This window comes from Calliopsis andreniformis, chromosome 6 (genome assembly GCF_051401765.1).
Source record: "Calliopsis andreniformis isolate RMS-2024a chromosome 6, iyCalAndr_principal, whole genome shotgun sequence".
Lineage (NCBI taxonomy): Eukaryota > Metazoa > Arthropoda > Insecta > Hymenoptera > Andrenidae > Calliopsis > Calliopsis andreniformis.
Genome location: NC_135067.1, coordinates 10,781,995 through 10,794,527, shown reverse-complemented (window position 1 = coordinate 10,794,527; position 12,533 = coordinate 10,781,995). Strand labels below are relative to the sequence as shown.

Sequence of the window (12,533 nt, the reverse complement as noted above, 5' to 3'; positions counted from 1 at the left end):
ATAATTGGCCGGTATTCAAGGAACTCATTCACGGATGGCTTTAACATTTATTACCCGCATGTTTATCGGCTTGATGCATCTGCATAATGAATCATGTAAATGACCATCAGAGAAAATAAATCGCATGTATTGGAGAAAGGCCAGAAACTCATTTAGAGTTTTCCCAGATATACTATTCCTAGCTTACGTGCCTGTTTTTGGACTTTCGATAAATGCAGTCGACGTCTGCAAGTAATCGTTATTCTCCATTGACCATGCCCTTTGTCGCATTGTACGAGTACTTGTAACTTTGTCGTAACCAAAAGTTACCTTTTACTTTTCAATCATTTTAGGTCTATTATTTTCACAGTAAAAGCAGTCTAAAAAGATTATAATCGAAATCGAAAATCTGCAATGCAGAAAAAGTTCTTTATTTAGTTTCGTTGAAACGTGAAAACGAAATTTCAGTCAGCTTGTTGATTACGCTTTCATTGAACGCAACTCAGCAAACATTTGATTTTCGGTTTTAACACGCAATGATTTTGTTTTGCTGTAAAATGTGTTTCCTCTACGATTGCTGGCAAATAAGTTATTTTTTAACTTCAATGGATTTTAATTCAGATTCAATCACTGTTTCGATGAAGGATGTTTTGCATGTTAAAATCAAATATTGATCTTCGTTACCTATAGAAACAGAAAAGTGATTAATATATCTTTTTATATTAATTTGCATATCTGCATATCTATTTTTTATTCTCATTTTAGGTTTCTAATTTTGTACTTACAATTGATACTTGGTTTATGTTTCACGTGTTATTAATAATCTTACGTTAGAAACACAAATCATTTTCTAACACCCAAAGCTGTATTAGAATTGTGTAGAATCGTGAATGTAATTTGTAAATCAAGTTTTATTCAAATTAGAGGCAGGAGAATATAGTGATTATTGGAAAATACCGTTTATTTTTGGAATCTTTTGTGGAGCACAACGATGCGGCAAATAAATGGTTGATCTGTTTCATTCGTCAAATCTCACTCGTTGAATATGAAATTTTGTTGAACTGTTCGCGGCTTGTGCAATTTTAGTGACGTTATCCGTGCGTCAATCATATCCCAGCTTTTCTCTAATTCAAAATTGCGAGCTTCCTCTCGCATCACTGCAGTCCATTAATTTTGCTGATTTTCGAAGCACAGAGGCTGTGATTTCAGTGAAAACGCTGTTGACTGTAAAAAGAATTTTAGAATGTTCGTAAAATATTGGAATTTCGTATATGCGAAATTTTAAATTTTCGATGTATTTTAGTTAAACCGTGAGCAAATTAAACATCATGTTATTGGTAGCCCCGTAACTTTATTTAAAAAAGAAAATAACAAAACAGAATATATATGATTTTCCATTTCAAACACTAATGGAAAAGCAAGTATTTTATCAACGAAAAAAATTATATTTTGCAGCCATTTTTTAATTAAGCTATCAGACTTCTATCTTTTTTCATAGTAGACGAGCATTGAATTAAAATTTAATCGACTAATCCAGTCGTGATTATAATATTATAATTTTTACCGAATAATAATCTTTTAAATTACATTGAATTTTACATCCATAAATAAAGATCTCAGAGAAAAAGACAATATAAAAGAAATCCAACAGACTTCTCAGAAGAAGCTTCTGCCTTCTGAAAAGAGATTCTTCAAAACGAGTCTTCCAGTACAGACTCTGTTAAAGATTTTGACTCTTCCAAACAGTTTCCTGCTTTTTCCTTATTTTGTCGTTCTCCCTTTCTCTTCTATCTTTCCACCGCGTTACATATAACAAGTCTAAAAGTTCTGGCTGAAGTATTGATCGAGCACAAAACCTTTATGTTGACCGCCTGGCTGCTCTGTTTATTATGAAAGAATCCATGCCTCTTGTCTCTGAATGTTAACAGACAAATGGCTTTGCAGCGTAATTTCGAGAACACATGCAAAATTTCCTGACTGCTTTCGTCAAACGAAATTTTTTACTGTACACTCCCTTGTGCAAGAAACAATGAGGTGGGTGGGTAATTAAAATTCAAAGTATGCAATTTCTCAGTGCAGATTTTCACACGTAGAGGACTTTGTGAAATATACAATTTTAATTTTAACATGATGTCCCTGAGGTACTAAAGTTCAGAGTCTGAAATAAATCATTCTAAAATAAAAAATTGAGAATTTATTAGTTCAAGAATAGACGTGGCAGAAATATATAGCACTGACGTAGATTATTTAAAAATGCTTTATTTTAAGATTTAGTGGATCTATGCGTGCAACATTTTTTGTAGATGTAGGATTGTAACAATTTTAAAGAAAAATTTTAATAGATGAATATTTTTGGCACAACCGAGTCTCAACATCTCACTGACTGTGGATTTTTATACAATTTCACACTTTCACAAACACAGTTAAGGAAATCGGAACCTAAACAAAAAATTGCTTTGTCTTTCAAATACTACTATTTGTACTCTACTTTTCATATTTTGTATATTCTTGAATATTGAACATGTTGTGTAACTTTTTATATATTTCAAATTTCCATAAATGCATAAAATATCCATAGTCTAATTAAGAATATTAAAAAAACAGAACCCCTAAGTCGCTAAAAATTCAAATGTATAAATAGTTTAAATTCTTTGACCAAACTGCAGCTTCACTTTCTCAGTGCCAAACCCTCATACCTCTGCAACTCAAAATCATCTCCCTATTTAAAAAAAAGCTATTGAAAAAAAAACTAAAAAAACGCCTTTTTCCGAAGGAACGATCAAGACGGAAGTCCAGCGATTTCTTATCCAAGCAGCTTCTTAACACTCTTAAATCAAACTCATATGAAGGTCGCACATCCGCTGTTTACCAGCCTTAGCATGCCCAGCACGTACCAGTTGACCCAGAAACCTCCGCCGAACCGAGTCTCATCAATTTCGGAGTCGCAGAGAAGATTCAATGCCTCGAACCTTACAAATAGAGACGATTTCGTAATTCTTGCATGGCTAGGGTCACCGCTAGCCCTTGGAAATGACTGAACCCTGTCTTCGTCGGAAAATCGCTCGAGGACACTTTTATACGTGACAGAGGTTGTCGGGTAGCTTCGCTGGGGGATGTAGACGTCGTCTTAGTAGCGAAAAGACCCGTTTTACGATCTTCTACGACCGTTTAATGTAACCTACTTTTCCTCGAGCCCGCTAAGTTCTTTGAATGATCCTTTAGACAGGGGGAGGCTTTCTGGGATCCAGCGGGACGGGGATGACAAGGGGGTTGCCATTCGGGGGGGACACGATTTCGGTGACGAAGGATTTTATTCGGAAAGGGGGATCGTTTTGCGAGAGTAACGATCGGGAGGGTGAATTTGCAAAGTTTTAAGGGTTTCGTCGGGGTTTTAGAGTATCGCCGCGATCAATGGTACGCAGGTGATCTTTAAACGGGTGTCGTGACCTCTGACCTTACCGACGGCTCGCTGGACGAGCGTGAAATAATTCATTGTGCGCCGATGGAAGCGCATGATCCAATTAAAGTAAAGTCTACTGGTGATCTCTGGGCATCGGGAAATATAAAATGCAATCTGATCGGATAACAATGCTTCCATGCTCCCTTTTGTAGTGTAAAATAATTGTCGAATACTGTTTGCATGTTTGATCAGAGTTACGTTCGTTATTCTTTACTGTGCGTAATAACAGGATTCATTTGGGGGATTGCAAATACGAGGGTTTAGAAGTTTGTTTAGGGAGGATTATTGCGTGTTTTGTGTGTACGTTCGTTTTTGCGTTAAAATTGAGGGAGTTAAATGAGAGCTAAACGTGAAAGTTGGAAATTATGCACGTATGTGAGTTAAAAAAGAAACATTGTGGGATGCATAATTAATTTGTGTTCTGAATAAATTTAAATAAACCTATTCAATGTTCTAGTAGTACCTAGTTTAGATACAGAAGCTAATAAACGTGTCTTAATTAATTGATGTGATAAATTATTGACGTGTGAAACAACTTTGCGTGAACTTTACAACATAATTATATTTAATACTTTGTTTGAGTTCTCTGTGATACTAGGCATGAAAAATTTAATTTTCTTTAATTGAAATTCTTGTATAAAAGATAATTACCTATACAGACAAACGAATACCACCATTTTTTTTATTTAGTATTTCTTCAAGGGAGGAGCTCTTTCTGCTTTCATACTTTAAAATTTATTAATTATAAGAAGACCCCATCGTTATTAATTTTGTTAATTAGCGACCACGAGCAGGAACGTTTAATTATGTTAGACTGTTCCCAGCATTCCTTTGACTCCTGAATTTCATTTAAACGTATCTCTTTAATTATGACGAGATTTCATCAATGTTATATTCTGTTAATTTAGATTTAGCTTGCAGTTGAGTCTCTAAGCCTTTGATGATATTATATTCTTTTGCATTACCAAATTTCGTTATATTAGTTTACAATTTTATGTGTTTCAAATACCTAAAGTTAAGTATCATTCTAATATCCTTGAAAATATTTTTGATAATTTTTAAATGTAAAATTGATTTGAAGCGATGCTTAAAAGTACTACAAATTATTGCTATGTGGTCGAAAAAAGTATACATTTCAGAAATTCTCTCTTTTTCTCTCTCTATTCATGTTTAAAATCGTATGGAACAATTTTTCTTCACTTTCTAGTAGAAAATTTAGTATTAGATCTTGCACTTTGTATCATTCCCTGAATAAATTTAAAGTACTTTTGGAGAATTGGATTACTGATAAATAAGGTGGAAATATTCAGAGAGAAGATCGTATCTTTCTCATGAAAATTGTTCCCTTCCCTCATCATTTTCTCTTCAAAATATGTTCTCTGGCTTACAGAAGAAAGTATATACAGTTTCCTCCTTAGATGTATAATTACGCAGACTCATTTTCAGTATTATTATTTCATTAAAATTAATCACGAAGTGGTGAATCATGGAGATGAAAAAAGTATTAACAAGATTATAATAAATACGAATAAAATGGATTTAATGTTTCACAATAAAATATGATTTATTATTAAATCATGGTTACTGTTGTAGAAAATCATTAGTATTTCATCATTTTTCTATCTACCTATTTTATTTGTAACATGGAATATTCTAACAAATATCTATATTAAAATAAATTATGAAATATTATTTCTCTAATAAAATATTAGCAGATAAAATTTTTCATAAAAGAGCCTTTGTTAAAATTAGAAACATTCTCTTTGAAGTTTCTTCTCCACACATCTTACAATTTTAAAATGTTAAATAAAATTAAACACAACATTTTCGTTTTATTATAACATAAAAGCCATACATCGAATGGTGTACAGTTTGTCAGTCGTAAACGCCACGCCTGCATGTTGATAGATTGCAGCTTTGGTGGCATGAAGTAAAGCACCAAGCTCGTTGCAAATTAACCATTCATCCATCAAATATCCCATCGTCGCTCTTCCCTATCAATCGTTCCCTAGGATAATCCGAATTACTTTTACTGACTATGATTTATTTCGTTTTGCAGCCATGGCGAGGACCTCATCGTCACGCCTTTCGCGCAGATCCTTGCCTCCTTGCGCTCCGTCAGGAACAACTTCTTGTCGCTCACAAATGTTCCCACGAACAAGTAAGTAAATTATACAAAAGTAAAATCAATAATAGCTCTTCGTTAAAAATTAATTTCGAAGCAGAATAGGAATCTGTCATTACTCTAAAAAATGATTCAATTTTAATAATGCTTTTCTGTTTAAAGTATCTCCATTTTTATTTTTTAATTTTTGTTTTCGTAGCTGGAACTCATATTAGACCTGTGCTTTATTATCTGTGTATTAATTATAATTTCAGATCACGAAGGAGTAGCGGTGCGCAGGGTAGCAGCACACCGCAGCCACGGATTTTGGCGCCAGGGGGTAAGGAGTACTTTGATTTAACAACGTAGCTGTTTTTGAAAGTGAAAAGAAAATTTTCTGTTCATTTTGACGGTCGTGATTTTGGAGAAAAATTTGTTTCGTTGAATATTACTCGAAATGATCGCTATATACATATTTTCGGTGCTATCATAACTAATTGAAATTGAATTTATACGTGTTCTGTTTAAAGCCGAAGTTTAATTAATTTTCTGCTGAAAATAACAAATCACATCTTTGGAATTAATCCGTAACTGGTTTACAGAGAAATTGAAATTAAATTGGAATTAATATGACAGTGAAATTCCGTAGATTTTAATTTTAAGAATAAAATATACCTATTGGAGGTTACCTATCCCAGAATAAAGTAAAATTAAAGTTTACACTGAAATTCAAATTAAATTTATTTAAATATTTAAACTAAATAATATAAATTTCAACGTTTATAATTTTCTTTTCACAAATAAAGTATCTTTATCGTAATACGATTATTCAAATCGATTTCTACAAAATACTCATTTTCTTTATCTGCAAATTCAATGTTCTGGAAACTGGTATTGAAGTCCAATCCTTTGTCTCCCATTTAGCTCGGAGCCACGTACTTCTCAATATTCTGACGTCAGTTCACCTTTCTCTTCTGTTTCTCTTTCAAAGTTTTCCCATTGCATTCACACGGACTTTCATCTTCGACAAGATTTAATATTCCTTTTAACTCCTTTTTCTCGCCGCCCACTGTTAATAGTCTTCCCGAAACTTTAATGGCTTTTCTCTTTTATTCAAAATATCTCACTGATATAATTTTTCTCTATTAACACTATTTTACCTTTCCAAAAGAATCTTAGAGACTAATAGATACACTTAATGTGTATAGTTACTCTGAAAGAACAGATGAATTCTCAAATTTCATATTTTCAATTATATGACATCACTTTGAATTTCTTTACAACATTTGATAAATCCCCGTAGTCTTCACTAAAATTTCTGGAACTACTTTTTTAATAATATAATACACTTTTTAGTTAAAATTTCTCCGAGGAAAACTGACCTTTAGTAATTTTTTAAAAGAGTGTTTCTCAGCTTAAATAAATGAAAGACACATTGGACAACATAGTCCTCATAGTTTTACAGAACGACCCTCAGTTTCTCACCTCAGTTCCAAACCCTGAAGGATCCTCATCATGCCACGATTAACTAGAACCAGCCACGAAGAGCTCTCAGTCGCTTCCCCTTTGCCGCCGAAACACCGTTTAATGTCTCTCTTTCCTTCTGCCTTTCAGAGGACAACTACATGAAACTGGCTGTGGAAACGATGGAGGAGCTGGACTGGTGCTTGGACCAGTTGGAAACTATTCAGACGCATCGATCCGTGTCCGACATGGCCTCCCTCAAGGTAGGTCCTAGCCGTTCATTTTCCTCTCCTTTCTACGACCACGCTCGTTTTCGTGTGAATAGTCGAAGCGTACCAGTTCGTCGTGTACTCAGGAGCTCGAATCAACTTGGGAACTATATGTCTTTTCAGTGGAACGACACTCGCAGAGATAAGTCTTTGCCCATTGTTCCAACAGAAATATTAAGTAGATATCGCGTGGTTCTGATACCCTGGAATTGTAGAGCCAATAATAGATGAGGTATGGTCATACAGAGGATCTTGTGTTCGAGAGGAACTGGCTTGGTCTTTGAAGTATTGAACCGTGTAGGTTTGTATGTCTCCAAGAGATTGGGGATCATGGGAGTCTAGAATAGTAAAGTACCAGATAATTGTGAAGACTACTGTGGTGTAGTTTTTTCTGTAATACCTTTACAATTTGAAGACATGAATTTAAGGAAGCTTTGTACCTTCCTGGGAGTAGAATATCAGGTTTTGGTTAATAATATAGTCTGAATGTTTAGAGTACTAGGAGTATGTTTACAAAGTTTGAAATCAGAATTCAGGAAATTTACTTTTCATTTTAATAAAAATAGATCCTTGTTTATCGTTTCATCAGAAGTGCTAGGTATCATGTGGCTCCAACACTTAGGGATCCTAATACTAAAGATGGTTGATTAATCTCGACAAGAGAAATTTGCATCTTTAGACTAGCTTCTTCTAAAGATGTTAACTTAATCCTCGAACCACTTCACCATTTAGGTTTTAGGGGTTGTAGGACTTTAGGGTTCCTAGGATTAAGGTCTACGTGTTTTCAGTGACAGCAGTCCTGAACATTAATCCTTCAGCAGAGGCACTAGATGGCATAAAGCTCTAGCATTACAGAATTACAGCTTTCTCGAATGAATTGGAATAGAAAAACGAATCGACTATCAGCCATTAGCAATCTGAAGCTAATGAATCTTCTCGAGGTCTAAGATCTTGGTGAAGAATTGCATTTGAAGAACTTCTCAATCATTTTACGAACGAACGGTTTCCTGACTACTTTCGTGTCCCGGTTACGGGAATTTTCAATTTCCAGGTCTTGTAAAAATCATTGGAAGAAAGGAAACGTCGACGAGCGCAGCGGGCGATCCGCGGTGCTGTTTTTTTCCTTCTTTTTTTATTTTATGCGTTCCTAGTGACTTGATCTAGAGTGATTGAAATTCTTTGTAGATGTTGCCTTTGAAATGTACGAACGACACAAAACCTTTCTTCCATTCGAGCCAATGTTTCTCTGTGCATAGCTCTTTCGCGATGGTTTTTAAAATAATTGCATTGCACTTTAATTCTGTGGCAAGTTAACTGAATTACATGCTCCATTTATTTTCACTGGGAAACTTATTTTAGTTTCGTGGTCAATTTGGCGATTGTTACCGTTTCGTTTGATTAAAAGTAGTCCCAGCAAAGCAACCAGTAAGAGAATCAGTGCTTCTTTTATTTTTGCTTTCTTTTATTTCTGTTGAGTAACTATGTGCAGTGGAGGCTTTGTCTCAACAGTGGAGAATAAGTCAGTGATCTGATTGAAGATTTGATAACATAGTTTCATATCCTTTTGACAGGACCTCATAACTAAATTAAAATCTCATGCAATCAAATGATAACTTCGAATTGAATCTTTTCGTGATTTTTAATATTATGGAGTACTCAGATACCTATGTATAAACTTATTAAAATTGCGGATGACTATTTCACTCATTTAGATCACTCGAATCGTTATTCTGCATTTGACATAATTACTGAGCACTTTGAGTGTTAAATATTCAAACCGTTTTTACAAATCCATTTCAATAATATACATAATTATATCTTTGCTTCGAAATATCAATCGAACACTTCACTTTCGTTGACATATTGCTAGTTATCTCATCAAAAAAGACAATTTACTTAATAACCAGCAGGTTTTTCCTCAGCAACTAGTATAAAGTAAAACGTCGCAAGAAGTAACATAGTATCTGAAATTATAATAAAAGTATCGACAGTATTATACATTCGTCGCGCTGGGAATTTACGCAGTCGCGATGGTACAAACGCTGGGGAATACCTATCTATTAGCGTGCAATTGCATAACGAGGTGTCCCAATAGCACTGCCTCCATCCTGAGAACATTTATTTGCTTTCCTATCTATAAATTTTCGGATATTTAGTAATCTTTCGAGTCGCAATAATTCTTCATCTATTGTGCCCTAGCTTCGATTAATCGATCTGCCAAAACGAACTTCTCAGAGTCTATGAATATTTATCATCCACACTTGTTAAATTTTCACGTGGAATTTCGAATGATTAATTTGTCATCGCGATACCGCGATAAAAGTTTCATCATCTGATTTTGCGTCAGCCTGTACTTCTTTCCGCCGGAAAATACGTCACGTTTCGTTTAAGAGCTTCATGCACGTATCCCCTTGACGTAATGACGTTCTCTTTTGCGTAATACGTAAGTCTAATTAAAACTCAAGAGGAGAGTTATAGTTCAGTACTCCAAAATTGCAATTTATTTTGTGATGGACTAGGTTTAGATTAAGTATAAATTAGGATTCAGTTTGATAGTAAAGTAGGAAGTAGTAGAGGAAGACAATTTTTTGTGGAAAAAATATTTCTTGGAAAGCCTTTGGAAATTCACTGAATCAGTCACGTGGATTGCATGATCCATCAGTGGGGGAAGATTGACCTCGATAAAATCGATGAACAACCTCGAAGGGTTCTTAATGGACATGGTTGGTCGGGGTCGCTGCGGGCCGTCAGCCTCGCGAATTCTTGGAAAGGCTGGCAGAATTTTGACCTGGCAGCCTCGATTTCCTCTTCGTCAGAACGATCTTCCGGTAATACTTTCCTAACAAATGTGTAAAACTGGTATGAATGCTATCGTAATAAACTTGCAATCTACTGTAATTTTATTATAATCGTGCTATCAAAAAACTAGAATAAAACAATAGAAAAAGAACCCTCTTCTTGGTTAAAAAAATTGGATGAAGTGGAAATGTGGCTTAATTATAAGTAAAACAGCTGATCTAATTTGAGCCAGTTCTGTGAATTTAAATATACTTTTGCACGAACCTATAATGCTAAATATATAGCCTCTCCTGAATAAACAATTAAATGTGATTTCTCGGTAGCGTAAAACCTAAAGCCACGATTCTACGAGCGTAGTCTTCGACACAGAATGTACTTGCAGAATTTTTATTCACGGTGCCTTTAGTCTTTGATTACACACATGGAAACATAGCTTTATTGTCTCCATAGTCCTATAAATAACAGATTTATTACAACTTGCTTTGCATCAAATAACTTCAATCTAACTCAAAATAATAATTCAATAATATTTCAATTTTGATATTGAAACAATTGAACAAAAATTTCTCTTCTATTTTCTCAAATCATATCTAATCTCCTAAGAACAATTTTTGACTCAAAACTAATACTCAAAAATTGCAAATAAGGTAACCCTCAATTTCTTTGATTTAGACGACGATTCTAAACTTTAGATCCCTAGTATATGAATAGTCTTTAATCTGTCACGTAAAATGCACCAAGATTGATTTGTGGTTGAAGTTGAAGTAGTAATCACGACTCTGTTTACCAGTGCTCGCTAAGTCAGTTTATTTGTATGCACCAGGAGAATGTTTACGACTTGTTTTCGTTCCATCGAGCATCGTATGCTTCTATACTTGCGCCTAAGAGAATAGAAACTTTCGATTCTGCTCGACTTTGACCCGCGAGCATGTTTCAGAAATGGCATTATGTAATCGCTGAGCTGATTCACGGTCAAGGCGATCGATAAGATGCCGATGCGGCTGGTGAATTACTTCCGAGGCCTCCCGAGAAATTTTACCGACGATCTTGGAACTCGTTGGACTTTGAAACTATTCGATACTGACGTTGAACTTTGGACCCGTGTGACGTAAAATTTCTCCGCCCTCGTGAAGATTCTTGGAAAGCTCCGTGAGAAACTTTCGACGAACTTTGTTCCAGCGCGAGGTATTTCTTTGTAGGAATGTTTATGACATCTTGGAGATTGGTAATACTGTTTCCAGAGGGATAAGAAAAGGGAGACAGAGGGAAGCAACTATGGTAGACTTCGAAACTTCTGCGAGTGAAAAGACGAACTCAGTTTGGAAGTTTAATATTCTATTTACATCTACCTCGCTATGGAGCTTGCTAGATTCTCTTACATATTTAGTCTATCAGTGTTTCAGCTCTTACAGTATCGATACTTTAAATTATTTCAATCTTGCTTCCCTGTATTTTGAATTAAAATGTTTTTCATGTTTTTGAGAGTGTTATTTAGGATTTACTCGAACGCGGTCCGCTTTCGTAATTTTAATATTATTGAAATATCGTTTTGCATTGGGTGCAAGGAAGAAAGTGGAGTTGAATGGCTGCGGTATAAATAAAGCTGGGAAGCTCTGCCACCTGCTCGATGGAGTGGTATTCATAGTTCGTCCACGTGTACACCGACCTGCATATCGACTTGCTTAATGATGAGGTCACGAGTCCTCGCCGCCGATATGTAGGTCAATTAATTCAAACTATCGATTTTCTTTGAGAAAAAGCCGAAAGAGACAAGGGCGGCCCTTGAGTCACGCGAGACACTCGTTCGTTTTTGTTGGCAGTAACCAAACTTTAGAACAGATCGACCTAACCCAGACCTAACTAGGCATAACCGAAAATCGATTTTATTAGAAGACAATAATACATATGAAGAGGAATATTCTTTTTAGTTAAATGTCTGTTCTCAAATGCTGCAATCCACTTATACTATTTCAGTATTTTTTATTACTACTGATTATTCTTGTACGTGTATGAATTTTGAGTAATTTTACTTCTATTATTAATTATATTCCTCTTGCTTTGTAATTTTGAAATAGTATTTTTATAGTAGATTAGTGTGTTACATAAAATTTAAGGATATATTACTTTATTCATAAATATTGAACGTTATACTAATTTATGTTTAACAATTTAGTATTACTGTTTGTCGACCATACCTAATTATAATCCTAAGATAATAATAGCAAACAAAATTTGTTTATCTGTGCATTTATAAATAATATAAAATAATTTATAATCGGTCGATCACAACTACATATGTATTGAATGTGATCTTCGTGTATCGAAGCCACCCTCTTCATCTATGGGGTTTACATGCACACAGCCTACGCAGGAATTCGTATTGGAGATGGCCAATTACGTGTCCATTAAACTGGAACTAATATAACATCCTCAGTGTTAGGTATTTCCATTTACTTTG

At 34.7% G+C, this 12,533-nt stretch overlaps 1 protein-coding gene across 15 annotated transcripts in view; it reads left to right on the top strand.

The window, feature by feature from the left end:
* Positions 1-12,533, top strand: part of Dnc (phosphodiesterase dunce) — a 420,060-nt gene that overhangs the window by 374,373 nt on the left and 33,154 nt on the right. For all 15 annotated transcript variants that reach the window (XM_076380416.1, XM_076380424.1, XM_076380425.1 and 12 more), the window contains 3 exons: positions 5,499-5,600; positions 5,819-5,883; positions 7,158-7,270. In XM_076380416.1, the coding sequence (XP_076236531.1) occupies positions 5,499-5,600; positions 5,819-5,883; positions 7,158-7,270 (280 nt within the window). The remainder of the gene's footprint in view (positions 1-5,498; positions 5,601-5,818; positions 5,884-7,157; positions 7,271-12,533) is intronic.